This window comes from Mirounga angustirostris, unplaced genomic scaffold (assembly GCF_029215605.1).
Source record: "Mirounga angustirostris isolate CCGP_5_RB_7025 unplaced genomic scaffold, mMirAng1.0.hap1 SCAF_6, whole genome shotgun sequence".
NCBI lineage: Eukaryota > Metazoa > Chordata > Mammalia > Carnivora > Phocidae > Mirounga > Mirounga angustirostris.
The window spans coordinates 3,149,191-3,168,150 of record NW_026991714.1 but is presented as its reverse complement, the minus strand read 5'-3'; the positions used below and the strand labels follow the sequence as shown (position 1 = coordinate 3,168,150).

Below are 18,960 nucleotides of genomic sequence, written 5' to 3'. Positions count from 1 at the left end.
CTCTCTCTCATTCTCGCTCTCTCAAACAAATAAATCTTTAAAAAAAAAAAAAAGAAAAGAAAATGTGCTGACCTGCGGGGGGGGGGGGGGCGGGGATAGTGGAGGCATGAGGCACTGCTGGGGGGCAACTGTTGACCCTGTCGATGTCTCTAAGGAAAGGGGCCCAGGCCCCCGGGGCAGATACCCACCGCTCCCCTTTCTCCAGGCTAACAAAAGCTACCGAGTAGTCCTGTGCTAGGAACTCTGCTAGGCACTTTGTGTGGGATAGGAGCTATTGTCAGTTCATGGAGGAGAAAAGTGGGATGTAGAGACCCGAGGTCAGGCAGGAGCAAGCGGAGAAGGTCCGCGTTAATCAGGATGGGCCATGCTGTGTCACGGTAACAAGCAACTCCACACTCTCATGAACTGAACACAACAAAGATTCATTTCCCCCTCAAACTCCATGTTCATCATGGCTTCGCGGAGTCATCCAGGGACCCAGGCAGAGAGGGACCCACTTTATGAAGCCTCACCATCTGGAATAAATGAGCTCCTGTGGCCAGGCAGGCAGAGGAAGAACTGGAGGGTCTCACACTAGCGATTAAGAGCTTTGGTCTGGAAGTGACAAGTCACTTCTGTTTATAGCACACTGGCCCAAACTAGTCAGGTTGGCCTTGTCCAACAGCCAGGGGGCTTGGAGAGACCCAACCTTAGCGGGCATTGGCCATGTCCAACCTTGTGCAAACTCACTTGAGAGCCCATGCTTTGAGTCACCATGCTGTCCTGCCTCATGAAACCCCACATCCTCGAGGCGCGCGCCCCCCACCCCAGCTCAGTGCCCTGCGTGCACGGGGCTGCTGGCTTTCCTCTCCTTCTCGCCATCCACATCCCTCCAGCACACACAGAGCCACTGTATGCCAGGTGGTTAGGATCCTAAAATACATGATACATGATCTCTGTGTTCAAGGGCCCTTATTTTAAGAGGATAGTGCTAATGTGTCCTACGCATAACCCTGCCCTCGGAGCAGACAGCTGGAAATGAGATCAGCCCCCTGCAGCTCACCTGTCCCGGGACTTCCCGGGAGGGAGCGAAGGTGAATCAATAATGAGTCAGGCAGGGCTTCCTAGAGGAGAGGGCCTTTGAGCTGGGCCCTAAAGATGAGTACAATCTGGAAATGAGGAGGCAAAAGGACAGGTGCATTCCAGGCAGAGAAGGAGACCTGAGGCCTCAGCACAGAGGCGGGAGGAGCGGTGGGGCATGCCCCCAGGGCAGCACTCCATCTAATGGCAAAAACACTGGGGGAGTGACGGGGAGAGTTGAATGAGCCTGTCCTCTGGGAAGATGGTCTGGATGGAGATCAGTGGGGAGCTGAACTTCAGACTTTGGTGAGGAAGGACAGACAGGAGGCTGTCTGTGCCTCGGGCTAGAGGACTTCACAAGGAGGGAGTGGCTTTTCAGACTCTGCCGAGCTTGGCGATTACCACTTGTCCTCAAGCTGGGGGTGACTAAAGGGAGCGGCTGGGGCCCCCGTCACAGGCAGAGGCCTAAAACATGGGACAAGCTCCTGTGGTGCCTTTGTGTCAGGAGCAGAATGGTGCCCTCTACAGCTCACAGGCTTGTCCCCAAGAGCCTGCTGGCCCCGTGCTGGGCTCTGGGGATGCAGAGAGGAAGCAGGTGCCTCCCACTCGGACCCACCGCATACCACTCGGCCTAACGGACTCACCTGGGTCTCCATGTTTGCACACCTGCTTCTTCTCTGTTTTTTTGCTTACTCTATTCTGTTTGCTTCTGGCCCCCAACTATCATGCCAGGTTTTACCTGCCCCAGTTCAACTTACCTGGCTGCAGCCCCCAGGTCCACCTGCACCTGGGCCTCTCATTCCTGCCCACGTGGGACTAGCCTCAAGCCACCGACAGGCTCCTGGTCCTGGACACAGCGTCTCCCCACGGCTCCCACTGCACCAGCCCCTCCGTCAGCGGGGCCTCTGACTGTGACCTCCGACCTTCTTGGAAATGGGTTGCATTACCTCTAAAGCATTTTTCAGCTCTCCCATCCCTACCTCTGTCTCTGATCGTGTCCTGTGTCCCTTGCACACAGAACGCCTACCGTGGACCAGCTTTGGTTTGCGTGGCTGTTACGTGGATGATGCAAACAATAAAGCCTTTTATCTCTCTGATGATTTATAGCTTTCAAAAAACATGATCTGAAAACAGCCGTTTTTCCCCCAGTGATCCTCAAACGCTCCTGTCAAATGACCAAAGTGAAGTCCTTGCGAAGGCCACTACACTCCAGGATTTCAAATTTCTCAGCGGGATGGCCCATGCGGGCCTCCACAGCACCTGCTCACATCTCCTCACTCTGAACAAGAAGGCCACAGGTTTGGGAACTTCGCTGCTGACCCAAACCTCTGCATCTTAATAAATGCAACCCATCTGGCTCCCACCCTCTCCCAGTTCCTTCGGGATCTGGACCCCGGGGTCAGTCGCCCCCTTTCCTGTCCCATAATCGGATTTGGCACCAAACTTTAGGGTGCGGTGACCTCCCGCTGTTTGCCCCCCCACACACAGCTGCCAGCTTCCCTGGCCGCAGGGCCCTACGACAGCCACAAATATAAGTAGCCACCTGGAGGACACAAATAGATCCTCTCTGCAATCTCAACCCCAAAATCTCTCTTTTCCCCAAATTTGACCATTTCACCCCAAATCAGGCAAGCTTTTAAGTAACAAGAGCTGCTCATGCCTTAAATAACACAAAACATGGTGCTTTTTAAAACATTTATATTTATATATATAAAAAAATTAAATATATATAATATATAGTGTGTTTGAGACTAAAAATATAGTACATAATATTTAAAAAAAAGGAAAATGAAAACAGGCAGAATAGGAAAAGGCGTGAGGACACACAGACACACATTGCTAAAAACCTACGATGGTCTGTCCTAACAAAAATAATATTTTTTTCTCTTCTCTTGTCATCATGGATCCATTTATTATTGGGGCTTGGGAGGAGAAAACTCAACTGGAGCCCGAAGTAGAGGCTGTGACCCCGAGGGTGGTCGGGGTGGAGAGCGTGACCTTCGGGGCCCCAGGGCTCCTCTGGGTGGACTTGGTGCAGTCAGGCCTCCGGGCGGCGCTCGGTGGCGCTCTCCCCAGTGGGGGGTATTCCCGGGGCAGCGTCTGATCTCCAGAAACAGGTAGAAGGCCCCACAGCCCACCGACCCTCGAAAAGGCCCATGGTTGTGGCCAGCGAAAAGCCAGGAGCAGGGGCAGGAGGCTGGCGGGAATGTGGTAGTTCTATGCAAACGGAGCTACTATTATTATTATTATTACTGTTATTATTTTTAAGGGCAGGCTTGTACCAGAGCCGCCCATATGGCCTGTGACTTCTGCACAGCAATGCTTTCTCCAGGGACGGGACCTGGAGCTCCCTCACAGTGATGCAAGAAAATGGGAACCTCCCCCAACCCCCCCATTCTGGAGGGCAGGGGAAGGCAGGGACAAGGGAGGGGGATACTTAAATGCTAGTTTTATAGCCTCTTCACAAAAATAGATGCCTTTCCAAATTACATCCCTCGGTCTATGGAGTGTCCCGTGACCATCTCCTCACTGGTCCCACCAGTCACGGCCTTCACTAACACCTTTCAGGTGATTCCCTAACAAGAGGCTCAAGGCGGGGACCGGCCGGGGACACAGAGCACTAGAGTGGTAGAGAAGCCTCGGGTTCCACGGCCGGGCCGGGCGCTCAGTCCTGGAATGCTGTCCTCAAAGTGATGGGCCTGCAGATGGGGGGTCAAGCTGACCTCTTCCACCCCAGGCATGGCGTTCGGGGGAGCACTGCTCCATCCCTGCTGGCTCCCCTTCCTGACCTCACAAGGGCTCTGGGGCTGGGCTTAGAGGGATCCAGGATTCAGGATGCAGTCTGAGCCCCCCCGCGAGGGGAGAGACTGCAGCTCACCCACAATCACCAGGGCCTCTTCGAGATCCAGAGTTTGTCAAAACTGCTCTACCCTCTTCCCTCTACTGCTTCACAGAGGGGTCAGCCATGCTCACAGCGCACCACCTGGCTTGGGAGACCCTGGCCGGCAGGTTCACCTCCTCAGTGAGAGGGCTGCGCCGTCCCTGGGCTCCTAAGGACGGCGTGGACAGTGGCGACTCCCAGCTCCCCCTCGGTCAAAGCTGCCCGAAGCCAGGGCGCCAGTGGTGGAGTCTCCCTGCCCCACCCCGGCCACAGACGCCTTTGCCACACCGGCAAAACTGAGGGGGCTCCCAATGTGAGCGACCATTCCCAATCGTCAGAGGATAAACGCACACCAATCTCACCCAGGCTCAGGGTATGCTTGGTTGCCGTTTGGCATCCAGGGGACCCTAGTGGAAACTTACTCGTAACACTTCCAGCAAGAGGCCCACAGTGAAAGCTTTTTTCAAGAGAGGAGAACCTTCCACCACCCCCATCCCTTCCCTGCTCACGTCCTGTTCCCAGCTCCTCACCAGGGGTGGCTGGGCCCTCCACCTCACCGAATGAATACAGCAAGAGCAGAATAATTCTAGGGTTGTGCAACCCTCCCCCTATTTTTAAGGCCAGAAAATCGGGGGCAGTAAACGTAAAGAGGTTAGGCCAAGGTCACTTCACCCCATCCTGAAGCTGGGGTCCCCGATCTCCTGACCCTTAGCGCCTTGCTCTTCTCACTAAGATGAGAATATCAAAGGCGATCAGGATCACCAAGGTGACCACATCAAGTACTCTCGGCACCCTGCTGGAGGGCCCCAGCCTCCAACAGCAAAGCTCTACTACGTTCAAGGGCGCCTTCCACTCCCCAGAAAAGCAATTCCGTTTGGCCCAATGGGCAGGCCCCAGTTCCGATTGTGATCAGACGAACAGCGTGCAAATTGCAGAGGGCAGAGAGGGCCTGGGGCGCTGCTGTCTCTCTGTGCCTTGCACTGTGCACGCTCCATACCCAGGAGGGGCCGGTTACTGGGTTAAAGAGCAGAGAGCAGAGAAGGAGCTATGGTCACAGGCTTCTGAAAACTAATGGTCCCTGTAGTGTCAGCTGAGTTAGCTAGTGACCCTGGGCCCCTCCTCTTCATCATTTCAACAGAATGGACCCAGCACTAATAAAAGGGAGGAAACAGAATGTGGCCAAACCCCAAATACAAATGAATATTTTTTGGAATATTCCTGTTTAAAGAGCCATCACCATCTTTAGACTTTAACTGTTTGGATTACACAAGGCTTCTGTTTCTGCGAAGATAATCAGAATATGCGTGAATTCATCTGCACAGGAACCTGCATCCTTACCAGACCTTCTCCAGAGGTTCACATAAAATGACTCTGTAGGGAGGGGTCAGCTCCCAGGGGTAGGGGTGGAATGCAGCTGGAGCTGGGACGATGCCCCCCCACCCCCAAGAGACACCCAGGATTTGCCCCTGTTGCTGCGGAAGGGGAGAGGCAGCCTGCCAGGCTGGAACTGAGCTACCTTCTCCCTGGGCATTAGCTGGTCCTTACGAGCGGGGACAGTGAGGAATGTCACCCCACAGACCCATCCGCAAGGGTGGTGATGGCCCGTGGCTGATGAGCATGTAACTCATTAAAGCAAACATGACTAATGAGTGGTGACCAGGAGAGAGGGCAAAGCGCGTTCTGGGGATTGCCCCCGAGGCCCCGCCCGTCGGGAGAAGGGGAGGCCGGGGCGGGGGCACAGTTCTCTTTGGTCAGAGGCGGCGGCTGAGAATGGCCATGTGGAATGTGTGTGTGGGGACAGCATGGGCGTGACTGCCTGCAGTGCCCTCCCGTGCCACCTTCCTCCCTCTCCGGGCCCCTCACCCGCCGTCCCGGAAACTCTGCAACACCTGACGGCGTGTCTGGGGCTTGCAATACCCATCCCCCGTGGCCCCCCACACAGGGCCGGTCAACCAAAGCTGGGCACTCAAGGCACTGAAAGTGGAAGAAGGAATCTGATTGGTCCAAGAAAAAAAAGACACTTAACAAACCAAAACCTGTCTGCAGAGACTATCACCCATGCCCCCGGAAGGTGGCCTCCCCGACCAGCTGGTGGGCAGGACAAGCAGTCTTGAGAGCCAGTCCCCCTCCCTAAGCCTGTCAGAGCCCATCGGGGACAGGTCTTTCCACCTGAATGTTTAAAAATGGATTCAAAGTGCTTGGAAATTCAGAGTAATGGACGGTGCTAGGAATCTGGAGGAGAGCAGGTGGCCCCTTGCCTTCCCACTGGGACTTGGGGCGGGGGATTCCCTACAGCTTTTTTTTTTCTCCCCAAATGAGGTTTTCATTGTTTTTTGTTGTCTTTGAAAAATAGCCTATAGCATCCGACCCTCACACCACCACTCCCCAGATAGGCTCAAGAGTTAAAGCCAGGATACAGGGCAGGCTGGGGAGGGAAGGGGCTCCTCTAGAGGGGGTTCTGGAAACCGCTCTGAGGCACACAGCCTTCCTGCTGGTGAGTCAGGACATGGTTCCCCCACCGTTCCTTTCTGCATGGGGACCCCGTGATCTAACTGGCTGGCCCTGCACAGAGGAGAGAGAAAGGGGCTACTGGACAAATCTGGATCCTCTGCTGACAGACAGGTGTCCACGATGAGCAGCCAGGACAGCTGGCCCTTTAATCCCAGCTGAACGAGGGCCGGATCTGAACTCAGTGCCAGGGCTGTTCTGTGGACAGCTAAAATCAATCCAAGGTCCCTTCCGCAGTCGCGGAAGGGAAGATGCTGCCGGGCTATGAATGCAGAGGACAGAGGGGCTGGCCAGGCAAACGTGTTTCCACATATCTGTGCCTGGGCCACCCCCACCCCCCACTGCGTGTCCCCCTAGGCCAACGCCTGCTCATCGTCACACATCCCTGTCCACTTAGGGGAGACCAAAGGGGTGGGGCAGAATGGGAATGCTAAAAAGTGCCCCCTCTGCTCGGCACAACCTTCGCGTCCCTGTCCCCGTGCTGGGGCCAGGCGAGAGCGCAGGTCAGAAGAGACACGTCCTCCCGAAGAAGAGGGAAGGGCAGGCCCAGGAGGCTGGGGCATGCACAGAGCACCATCCTCGGGACGGGGTGTTTCCGGGAGACCTGCTCCCCACCTGCCGCGGCGGCGGCGGCGGCGGCGGACGAAGGCTGGTCCGGGCCGGGAGCGACGCGCAACGCCCCTGAATATCAGGGACCGGCTGTGAGAGCCTCGTCCTCTGCCCCGCAGAGGCGCCCCGGCCGGGCGCCGGGCCTACACGTGAGTCTGCATGCGCTGCTGGAACCGCGGCCCGTAGTCCGAGTGCTGCGAGGTGTAGGAGAAGCGGGTGGCCGTGGCGTACTTGCCGATCGGGTCGTACGCCTCGAACGGGGTCCGCTCCAGGCCGGACGGCGGCGCCTGCGGGTAGCCCAGTCGGTAGGCGGGGTAGCCCGCCGCCGCGGGGAAGGGGTGCGGGTTGAACTTGTCGTAGTTCTCATAGGACAACGTGCCGGCCGAGTCGGCGCCCGCGGGGGCGGCGGGCCCGGGGGCGGCGGGCTCGGGGCCGAAGTCGGACGCGGGGGCGCGGCTGTACGAGCTGAGCTGCGCGTAGCCGCTCGAGTGCGAGAGGCGTGAGGCCGGGCGCCCGTCGAAGCGCGCGGGCCCGGGGGCGCGGTAGTCCGCGTAGAGCACAGCCCGCGACGCGGGCCGGTCCTCGTGGGCGCGCACGTTGTAGTAGCCGTTGGTGGGGTCCTGGGGACGAGGGGCGAGGGCGCGGTGGAGGCGCGGCCGTGGTGCACCTGCCGGTCCCGCGGGCCGCCCGCATCCCCCTGCCCCGGCCTGCGCCCTGCCCGCCCCGCGCGCGCACCTTCATCTCGTACTCCTCCCGCGTGTCCATGGCGTCGCAGCGCAGGTCCTGCTTCAGGTCCACGTCGTCCTTGAAGGACTGCGGAGCCGCAGGGTGGGCGTCAGGGCCGGGCCGGCCTCATCCCGCGCCGGCCCCGCTCCACGCCCAGGGGCCGCTGGAGGGGCTTGGGGCCCCGGGCGCACTGGAGTTCTGAGCCTGAGCCCCGCCCCGGAGAGGCTCCGGGGCGCCGGGGGTGGGGAGAGGCCGGAGAGCCGGCCTGGCACCGGGTTTGTCACGGACGCACAATGTGACCTTGGGTGTGTCACTGTCCCTCTCTAGGACTGTCTCCTCGTCTGAGCTATGGGGCAGTTGGACCAGAGAACTTCTAGGGGCTTCCAAGTCTGACTGTGTGGGGGAAGGATGGGGCCAAGCGCGGGCCTATGGGGGGCCCCACATGCCTCTCTTCTGCTGCAGGGGAATCAGCCCGGGGAGGATGTGTGCGTGCGTGCATGTGAGTATATGCAGGAGCATTTGTGCGCCTGTGTGTACACACGTGAGCACGTGTGAGCCTGGGCGTGAGTGTGGCAGGGAAGACAGAGAGAAGGTGGTTCGTAGAGCTGGGGCGGGTCCCAAGAACGTGAAGAGGGGAGTGGGCCAGGAGGAGCAGGAGGACCCTCACCGAGTAGATGGCCTTCATGACCCGAGTCGCAGTGGACACGCTGGCTGTATCATCCTCCCGGTCTGAATGCATCGTAAGTGGCTCGCGGTTGACAGTCTCCACCTTGATGTCCAGCTTCCTCAGGGTCACGTCCTTGCGACCTGGACAGGGAAGGGCAGCCTGGACGCGCTCTGCCAGCCGCTACGGGCCAGGCCTAGGAGCGCGGGGGTCCGTCTGCGGGGCGGGGGGGGGGGGTCGCTGTGTGCGCGCGCGGGGGGGGGGGGGGGGGGGGCATACTCACTGCCTTTGCGGCGGCGGTAGAGGAAGAATACCAAGGCGATGAAGAAGAAGGTGAGCAGGACGCCCGCACCGATGGTGGCCCCGGCAATGATGCCCACGGGCAGCACCTCTTCAGAGGGAAGGAGAGGCTGGGGTGAGGCTGGTGGCTCACGGGGACCTGAAGGCCAGGTGCCAGAGCTCCACCGAGATCCACGGACAGGATCGGTGTTTGCTCAAGTCAGAGGCAGTTGGAGGGGAAGGTCTGCATTGTGTCTGGGTTTAGGCCTGAGCTTCGGCTTGATCAGGCTTGGGAGCATGGCCATGTCCCATCCCTGCAGCTGTGACACAGCGTGATCCTGGCCCTGGGGGCCCACCCGCCCCTCTGCAGCCCACCTGCCTGCGAGGCTTGGCCTCGGCTTCCTGGGCTGGGCTGCTCTTTGAGGTTAGCTGTCTCCACAGACTCCAACCTGTCACCCGTGTCCCCACCTCTCACCACCTCCCCGGCCCCACCCCATGGCCAGGGCAGCACCAGCACCCGCCCTCCCAGGGCTCGCACAGTTCCTTGGCTTCCCTGCTCCCCAGAGCTGAGTAGGACCCAGGGAACCTCCTCCAGCTTCCTCTCCCTCCTGGCAGTCCTGGATGGATCAGATCCTCGGGAGGCTCTTCCCCTCCTCGCTGGGTCCTGCCGCACTCCCTCCGCTCCGTTCCTCCCCACCACCCCCTCACTGGCTCTCTCAGCTAAGACGCACCTGACGGGAGCCCCCTCCTTTCTCTCCCTCGTCAGAGCTTCCAAAAAAGTCAAAGGCAATTTCTCCTTCGACATGCAGCATCTTAAGGGAGGAAGCATGTGCCTCCTAGTAGATGAAGGATTCTCGAAGAGGTGGGGCACCACAAGCTCCTGGGCGCCTGCCACGTGCCTGGTGTTTTATAGATATTCTTACTTCATCCCCACGCCAACCCCGTGAGGTCGGTAGTAGTACACCCTTTCATGAAGCATCTGCTTTTCTCCACCTGAAGTCCTTTGCTCCCACTCCGTGTGCTCCTCCACTGACCCAAAACTCCCTCAAGGAGCAGGACCGCGTCTTGGGCACCGCCATCCCGGCTGCCCCTCGTGCGGGGCCTGGCGCAGAGGGGAGGCTCAATGAATGTTTAAAAAAGGGGGTGGTTTTCCCCAGGTGAGCATCAGCGCAGGCTCTGGAGGGTACGCCCCGGGAGAGCTGTCTCCCCATGAGGACTGCCAGGGGAGGGAGGAGGGAGCAGAACCCCCAGCTGCCCCGCACCCTGGCCACGGTCACCTCGCTCTTCCAGCTGGATGATGGCCGTGCCGGGCCCAAAGCTGTTCCAGGCCGTGCAATTGTAGTGTGTCTGGAAGTCTGCCTCCATGACATTGTTGATGGTGAGCGTGGACAGCACCCCACTGCCCGAGTTTGTCCTCTCCACCGTGTAGCGCTCCAGGGTTCCCACCTCCAGGAAGTTCTCCTTCCATGCCCAAGCCTGGGGTGGGGAGGGCAGGGGGGGATAAGGAAGGAGCAGGTGGCAGAAACAGCTGACCCACCCTCCAGGCATCCTTGTCCCGTGTGCCCTGTGTGTCCCTCAACCCAGCCCAGTGCTCACTCTGCAACAAACCCAAGTCACACCTGCTGCCTCAAGCCTTGGCATGGGATCTCCAGTCTAAGGGAAACAGTGGCTACCAACACAATGGAGATGTATGCCAGGAACATGCAGATATGCTTAGGGACATTCTTTAAAATGCAGATTCTTAGAGCTTAACTCTTAAATATGCAACTCCAGGGGAGAGGTCCAGGAATCTCTATTTTTCTAACAATCCCATGGACGCAGGTGCGGCTGGGCCAGTGAACCAATATTTGGCAGCCCTGATGTCCTGGATGGGGAGTCAACATGCGGCCCTGGGCCTGGCTCTCCCTCGAGCCCCTGTGTGGCCTCCCCTCCCCTCTCTGGGCCTCCGTGTCCTCATCTGTAAAAGCAGAGAACCAGGCCGGAGTTGGATGCCCGGGGTTTGTCCAGCTCTGGTGGTCTGAGAGTCTTCAGCTTTACCTGTAGCCAAGCCGCAGCCGGCCCCACACGAACCCACCCGGGGGGCTCTGGAGACCCATCCCAGACTCTTAGAACAGGGAGGATCTCTCGCAGCCTCCTCCATCCCTGAGTTCCCGGTCGGGACACCCCTTTCCTGTCCCCTCCCTGAGCACTGGCTCCTTTCCAGGGATCAATCCTCCTAGCTCTGCAAGGAAAGCCCCTGGGAGCCGAGCCGCCCGCTGCCCAGGCGGCCGTGGTAATGAAGTGTCCCTGGGCAGCCCTGGAGTTAGCCAAATGGTCATTAAATGTGATGAGGGGCTTCACGGTTAATGGTCATGGGAGGAATTAATGGCGCATGGTGTGGGGAAGAGGAGAACGGAGGGGGGAGAGGGAGCGGGTAGGAGGAGGAAGACAGAAGGGGGCAGAGGGCCGGGGAACCCAGGGGCAGGGTGGAGGGAGGCTGAGGAGAGGGAAGGAGATGAGGCAGAGAGAGCAGCCGGGGCGCCCCGGCCTCTCACACCTGTTGCTGCGGCCATCAGGCAGGGACACTGCCCCCATTTTGTGGATGACAAAACTGAGGATCAAAACACTCAGTAATTGGCTCAGGGTCACGCGACAAGTGAGAGAGGGGGAAGTGGCACGTGAGCAGGGACGGGGGCAGAGGGACGCAGCCTCCAGGTGGCTGGCTGTCCTCGGGCCCTGTGACAGTCGAGGCACTCACAATGCGGTCCGGGGGCGGCGTGCTCCCGATGAAACACTCCACCTTGCCCCCGTCACCCCTGACAGCGTACTGCACCGCCTCACTGGAGATAATGGGGGGCCCTGTGAGCAAGAAGACGCGGTCAGGGCCGGCGGGACATCGCAGCACTTGCCCGCCCAGGCCCAGCCCCGAAGGCCGCTCACCGTTCACGTAAAGGGGCACCTCCCTCTCGGCCACGCCGATCCGAGGCACGATGGCCCGGCAGGTGTACGTGCCCGCATCGGCCTGGGTCACTGACTTCAACAGCAGCTGGTTGCTGTTACTCAGGACCTGGGCAGAGAGAGCAGCCTCGGGTGGGGAGCCAGGAGGCCTGGGCCCCTGGGTCCGAGTGGGGCCCCGCATCGGAGGCATCGGGAAGAAAGCAGGAAGGGCCACAAGTGAATTCCCAGAAGGGCAAAGGGTGCATCCCCTGACTCTAAACAGGGCCGCACTGAGGCCTGCCGTCTCTGCAAGAGTGGGCTGAGAAGGGCGGAGGCCAGAGAGGGCAGCTGGCGCTGCGTGGTTTCCCAGAGAACGCAGCCTCTCTGACGGTCTGTTCTAGAGCTTTCCCTGCCAAACAAGGCAGGAAGTTTCACCCTGAAATCCCTCTTCCTGCAATTCCAGCCCGAACTATCTAACGCAGGGGTCTGTAGAGCTGCAGAATTCAACCCTCCCACCCTCCTGTGTAGAATCATTCACCGGACCTGCAGAAACCACCCCTCCCCCCTCCCCCACACATAGGTCCCCCGTCCCTCCCATGGTCACTGAACTTGCCAGCTGTTCTGCGGGGACAAGTGGGTTTTGCTCCCCAGCACTGACCGCCTCCTCCAAATCCCAAGACCCTGGAAACACTCTAGCTTCGACTTGAAAAGTAATGCTGCACCAGCCTCGCCCCACCCTCGCTCTCCCACCTGCGACGGACTCCTTCCTCCCCGCGCTCAAGATGGGTAGCAGGCGTCTTACCATGTTTGAATCCTTTTTGGTCCAGGTGAGGGTGAGGGGGGGATTCCCCACCCAGACACAGGTGAGGGTCACATCAGAGCCAATATCTGTGGTCGTGGGTTTGGGGTCAACTACGATCCGGGGGGCAACTGTGTAGAAAACAGCACTTGCTAGGGACTCAGTCTCATGGGGGGTCAGCTCTAGCCGATCCTCTCTTCCTTCCGCTGCTCTGCCACCTCCCCTGACCTGTCCCCTGTCCCCCCACCCCTACCCCAGACCCTTCAAAGGTCCCTGCCCTCCCCATCCACCCCTGCCCTTCCGGCCACTCACAGTGGACGTTTACTAAGGTGCTGACGTTGGTGCTCCCCACTTTGTTGTGAACCTCACAGGACACAGGCTCCGTGAAGAAGGAATAGTCGACATTTGTCTCATAGCGACTCTCGTGGGCATCTTCAATCAAGAAGCCGCCCTTGGCCCACCTGGGGTGAAGGCAACACAGGGTGGGGATCAGGGCTTGGCCCCCCTCACCCACATCCAGTAGCACGACCCCCACCCCGGCACCCCCCACTCCAGGCGCAGGGTGCCCCCGGCCCCCCCTTGCACCCCGGCACCCCCCACTCCAGGCGCAGGGTGCCCCCGGCACCCCCCACTCCAGGCGCAAGGTGCCCCTGGCCCCCCCTTGCACCCCGGCACCCCCCACTCCAGGCGCAGGGTGCTCCCAGCCCCCACCCCTTGCACCTGTAGCCCAGGATCTCGGGGTTGGCTGTGGCCTGGCAAGTGAAGACAACGCGCTCCCCCTCCTGCACCGTCTGTGGCTCAATGGACAGGGTCACCGTGGGAGGGTCTGCAAAGCAGGGGACAGGAAGGGTCTTTTCTGTCCCCCAGGCTTCTTTCTCTTCCTAACACACACACCCAGCCCTCTCCCTGTGCAGAGATCGGGGAATTGGAGTCTGTAGTGAAGCCGCTCCAGAAGAGAAGCCATCTTCCTCCCCTTTACCCCACGGAGCCTCCAGGGGGCCGGCTCGGGGGGCCGGGACCCAGGCTGCTGCAGGAGAGACAATTAGCGGATGTAATGGTGCACTGTGGCCACGAGGCGTCAGCGTGGCCTCGCGTGGCTCACGGAAAGGGATGGGGGTGGGGCATCTCCAGCCCCTGCCCAGCTCCCTCCCTTTTCTGGGCGGAGGGGCTGTAAGGAGCATCCCCTGAGTAGCAGGCTCCATCCTGGCTGCTAGGACTCTCTCTCTCTCTCTCTCTCTCTCTCTCTCTCTCTCTCTCTCTCTCTCGTTTAGGTGCTCCCACAGCCCCGACAGACAGGAACAGGTCCCAAGTCCCTCCTCTGAGCCCCATGGGATTAGATGTATTTCAGAATTTGGAGTTTTTAAATTTTAGAAAGGTGCTGGTGTGCACAGACCATTTACTATGAAAGACCCCCAGCAGGGTCCGGGCAACAGCTCACGGTGACATATGGGTTAAGTAAGAGACCGTGGGGAACCTTAGTTCATGTTTTGCCAGTAAATCAGTTTCAGTTTGGAATTTCAGAGAAGAGATCGTGGGCCTGTATTTTATTTTCTTCCACTATACAGAATTGGGAACTGAGGGTCAGAGAGATTAAGTCGCAGCCGAAGTCACAGGCTGGATTAGACGCAGGAGTTGCCTGACTCGCCGCCCGCGGCCCCTGGGTACTCCAACCAGGGGATCCAAGAGCATCTGCCCTGGGGCCCCGGGGGATCTGCATTCGGGGCTTCTCCGACGGCGCCCCACACTCCCTTCCTCAGCCCACCCCTCCCTCCAGCTCCGCTGCAGGACCCCTGCTCACGGTGCACGTCGAGCTCAATGGAAGTCTCCTTGCCAGTCGGGGTGGCCTCGTTCACGCTGCGGCAGGTGAAGACACGCCCAATGTCCAGGTCTGTGGGGTTAATGAGCAACTGGCTGATGGTGGTCTCCCTCTTCCCATCCTTCAGCAGTTCCTGGGGTGGGACAAGTGGGGGACGGGGTCAAGCTAGAAGCCCCCTGCACTGCAATCAGGATGGCCCGGCCCAGAGACAGGCTTGTGCCGGAGGGGCATGTGAACTTTAACCGGAAGTGCGGCCCTCCCCACCCTACCCCCAGCCCCAGCATCCTCCCCCAGGTCGGCTTTGGTTTGGTTTTTAATTAATACACTTTATTTTTTAGAGTTTTAAGTGTACAGAAAAACTGAACAGAAAATGCAGCGAGTTCCCATCCACCCTCCTCCCAGACCCCACGGTTTCCGCTAATGAACATGACACGCAACTGACGGACCCGTGTCCAGTTTCCACTGGAGCCCACTCTGCATGTGCTACCATTCCCCGTGGTTCTGAGCCTCATTCCTGGGATTTTGTGAGTGCAGCCCCAGTCCCCTCTTCTGCACTGCCGTCGTGGCCCTCCCGGTCCGTCTGTCCTGCTCTGCTCTGGGCACACGCTGCCTCGCCCCGTGGGCCCTGTGTGTGAGCGCTCCTGCCAGACCGTGAGCCCCTGAGGGGCAGGAAGGGCTCACAGGCTGTCTCACTGGCTCAGGGTGGCCAGCCTGAGGCCCCTGAATGTGGTCACAGGAACCCGGGAGCTGTTTGCCATATTCCAGCTGTGCCAGGGAAGCCCCACTGCTTGTCCGAGGGAGGCCCCGCGCTCTGACAGTAGCACGCCTCTGCTGGACGGGAGCAGGGCCAGCGCCGTGCAGGGCTGCCGGCTCCCCCCGCTGCTCGGCCAGGACCTGCTGTCGTTAGAAAACGGGAGCAGGCACGTGGACGACAAATGGCCATTAACAAATCAGCTCGTTTGGTTGCCAAAACATTTCAAAATATGTAGTCCTACAGGAGAAAAATTACACGTCTTGGTGGTAAAAGGTTAAGCACCACTGAGGCCAAACTGTCCTGGGTCGAATGGGGAAAGTAAGGCCAGAGAGCAGGGACCTGGGCAAGGTCACGCAGCCTGTCAAGGGCAGAGCTAATCGGGTTCTGCCTGGCACTGCTCTCCGAGGCACACAGGGGAGCAGGTCCCCCCGGCACCTAGCGAAGGGCTGGGCCCACCTGTATGTTGGCCCACCCGGCGATGGGGATGCTCATTCCAGCTCCACCCAGAACATCCCCCGATGGCTTCTCTGTCACAGCTTCCTCGTCTGTACAACCTACGTGGGACGCCTGCCTCCTCAGCTTCTTCGCTGTGCCAACCAGAGGCTGAAGGACGAAGCCGGAGGTGCTCAACGGAGCACAGCCGAGCAAACCCCAGCTGTGCTGCATGCCAGCTGTGTGACCTTGGGCGAGGCATCAACCTCTCTGACCCTCAGTGTCCCTCTTTGTCGAGTTGGAAGGAACACCTGCCTTATCAAACTCCCTTGACAATTGAGAGGGACTGTCCATTAGGAGCCAGCATGCACAGTGCCTGGCACACAGTAGGTGCTTAATGTAGCTGGTATTAGCATTATTCTTAGTCCCTGCTAGCCACCGAATGCGCCGTGAACCTGGGAGCTCCCTCCTCTTTGGATCCCTGCCTTCCCAGCTACACGATGGATGAGAGGCTTGGACCAGACTACCTACAAGCTCTCCTGTCACATCTGTGTCCCCCGAGTCTGGGTCAGGCCCATGTGGGAATGAGAGGCGACCTGGGATGGGGCCGAGGGGTCTGGGGGAGCCACAGATCTCACCGTGCTGGCCACAGCGCCCTCCTGCTGCGTCCCATCCCGGAACCAGATGATGGTGGCGGCCGGCTTGGCGTTGAAAGCTCGGCACGTGAGGTTGTGGGGGGTGCCTGCTTGCAGCAGAATCACAGGGCCGCCGTCGATCCTGGTGTCCTCTGGGGGGACTGCGGGACGAGCAGAGCCTCAGTCAGGGTGTGGCCAGCTCCGCCCTGGCGCCCACAGCCCCTGCCCCTGGTGGCATCCCTCCCGCGGCACGGCTGTGGCCACCTTAACTTGCAATCACTGTAGCTGTTGGTCCTGGGGGGGCTTCACCCCAGGCCACCAGCACAGCCCGCCCGCCCCCCACCTAGTTCTTTCCCAGCCCAGCTGGCGGGTGAGGGGGCGTGGCCGCAAACGGGGAAGAGCCGGGGTCTCCAGGACTGGAGCGCCGCTCACACCCCGGGGGCCTGGCTCGGGAGGAGCGTCCTCATCTATTCCGTCCTGTGCGCCCCTGTGCCCTGGGCCAGCCCCGGGAGCCAGTCCACTCCAGCCACTTCCCAAATGGACTCCCTGCCTCCAGTGCCCCCGGCCGACACATCCATCACCGCGGGCAGGTTGGTTATTTTCTCCAGCGCAGCCAAGACTGTGCCACCACCTCGCTCAGACACCTCTGAGGGCTACGAAGTGCCGCAAGCCCCTCAGCCCTGCACTCTCTCGTGTCCTCACCTCCGCTGTCCCTTCCTGGGCCTGCTGCATGGGCCCTCCCGCCACAGCCGGCCCGCAGGGGCTCCCAGGCAGGTGCTCTGAGCTCCTAACCGACCTTGTGTTGGGGTCACTTGGGATGACTGCTGGGACCCCTTCCCAGCCAAGGCCGCTGTCCCCGGGTCCTGGATTTCTACTGTCTCCAGGGCCCAGAGGTGGTCACCGTAGGCTCCTGCTACCCGCTTGAGGGACTAAATGGGTCAGATTTCTGATGCCAAGGAATAGGAGGCCTCTTCCTGTCCTATCCTCACGGGCTCCTAAAGGCTCAGGCGATCAGATTACACGTTCCTTGAAGGTAGGGCTGCTTCTTTCTCTGAAAGCCCGAGGTCTAGCCGAACTGGGTTGACAGCAGGTCCTCGGGGATACTGACTGAATGAAAGAACGGGGGATTGAAGAGACAGAGGCAGGATTTCGATTATCATCGTTCTGGTGCACCCCGTTGTCATCAGGCCAGCAATGGGAAAGGGCTTTGTTTGCCTCTGGGAAGACCCAGAGGGGGCTCTGTGAGACAACCCTGAGAGCAGACGTGGGAGGCCCACAGAGCCTCGCAGTGCGCCGGGCTGCCCCGGAGTGTGGGAAATGCCGGTCCTGAGCTGCCGTGTCCACTGGAAGGGAACCACCTGCAGCCCGTCTGTGTTCCGCTCAACTCGTGCATGCAGAGGGGTAGTTTCCAAGCAGGCTGCCCTGATTTTAAACCCTGGCACGTCTGTTTACCTGTTGTGTGATCTTGGGTGAGGCCCTCAGGTCAGAGTCTGTTTCTTCAACAGGGACGTAGCAGGACCTAACCAGGGGGCCCTGGTGAAGGTCAGCGGGGGTGCTGGGTATGGACCACAGTGTGCAGGCCCGTGTGATACCTGGGCTGTGTTTGCTCAGCTGCTCAGACGAGAGCCAGCAGCGCCCCCAGTTCCTGGCCGGCAGATTAGCCACTGAGTCCCCGGCTCCTCCTCTTTGCTTGCTGCTCTGCCTGGTCCCCCTGTCAGACGGTGCTCTGGGTCTCCTGGTCTGTGTGAGCCCCTCTGAGGTCACACCTGCTGTCTCACCCAGGAAGGGCGTCCTGGATGGGCAGAGGTCCTGCCCATCTGCGGGGGACACCGTGTCCTGGGTCAGAGGGAAGGCTTCTCCTCCCATCGGCTCTCCCTTCCCTAGAACGCTGGCCCTCTCCCCTCGTTCAGGCAAGACCGTCCATCTGTCGCCTCTGTCGCTAACCCATCTTTCTCTCTGTTTCTGGGGCAAAGGAGAATAAGGCCATTGAAGTGTCTGTTCCACTATCAGAGGGTGCGTGTTCGTGTGGATGCTTGTTTATGAACAAATTATTATGATCTGTGACAAATCTGTATCTCAATATGTACATGTGTCTGTGGCCTCAGTTTCCTTGTTTGTAAAATTTTAAAAATAACATTGACGGCTCTTCCCCAGAGGTGATGCTGTGAAGTCGAAATAAGATCCCAGACATGCAACCGGTAAGCTGTGATGTGATCCGGTGTTTCTGCCGTTCGTGGAATGCTGACCAAAGGGTCCAAGTACCACGCGTGCCTGATTGCATGTGAAGCTCACCACAAAGTGTACTTCATTAACTCTTTCGTGGTAAATACCATGGACCCCAATTGGCAGACAAGGTCCCTGAGGCTCAGAGAGGTTAAGAAATGTGCTCGGGGGTAGGAGAGTGAGTTAAGCGGCAGGGCTGGGGGGGACCAGGCCCACCGGCCCTGGAGCTGCACCCCTCCCCGCGGCACTCGGGGGGGCTGTAGGCCTGCAAGTGGACGCAGCGTCTGCATCTGCATCTGCAGGGGAGTGGAAGGCCGCCGCTCAGTCCCGCCGCAGGGAGAAGGAAAGCCTGGCCTGGGGTGGGGGCAGGGAGACCACCAAGGGCTGTGGCTGCAGATGAGGGGTCTACCAGGCACTGGACGCAGCCCACTCTCGACTCTGGCCTGCCCAGTCTCCGGGCTCCGGCGCCGTGACGAAGGTGTACGTAACCAGGTGAGCAGGGAGCATTCGAGACACAGCCTGTCTTCTTGGCCTGCATGCGGCTGCAGGTGGCAGGGCGTCTGGGAGAGCGATGAGCAAGCACGAACCTCTCACCTCTTTCCCTCTTGGGGCCTGTCCCTGCCCCCTCATGCCCCCCAAACTCCCCTCAGTGGCTTGCA

General features: G+C 59.6%; 1 protein-coding gene across 3 annotated transcripts in view; it reads right to left on the bottom strand.

The window, feature by feature from the left end:
• Positions 1–2,740: 2,740 nt before the first annotated feature.
• The window catches only part of KIRREL1 (kirre like nephrin family adhesion molecule 1), an 89,902-nt gene continuing 73,682 nt past the window's right edge, over positions 2,741–18,960 (bottom strand). For 2 of the 3 annotated variants that reach the window (XM_064593758.1, XM_064593760.1), the window contains exons 4-15: positions 16,082–16,239; positions 14,240–14,390; positions 13,162–13,267; positions 12,754–12,902; positions 12,445–12,572; positions 11,646–11,820; positions 11,464–11,564; positions 10,004–10,202; positions 8,731–8,838; positions 8,451–8,590; positions 7,793–7,870; positions 2,741–7,677 (exon numbers count right to left, since the gene is read on the bottom strand). In XM_064593758.1, the coding sequence (XP_064449828.1) occupies positions 7,201–7,677; positions 7,793–7,870; positions 8,451–8,590; positions 8,731–8,838; positions 10,004–10,202; positions 11,464–11,564; positions 11,646–11,820; positions 12,445–12,572; positions 12,754–12,902; positions 13,162–13,267; positions 14,240–14,390; positions 16,082–16,239 (1,970 nt within the window). In that variant the 3' untranslated portion in view covers positions 2,741–7,200. The remainder of the gene's footprint in view (positions 7,678–7,792; positions 7,871–8,450; positions 8,591–8,730; positions 8,839–10,003; positions 10,203–11,463; positions 11,565–11,645; positions 11,821–12,444; positions 12,573–12,753; positions 12,903–13,161; positions 13,268–14,239; positions 14,391–16,081; positions 16,240–18,960) is intronic. The other variant, XM_064593759.1, reaches the window with a different exon arrangement.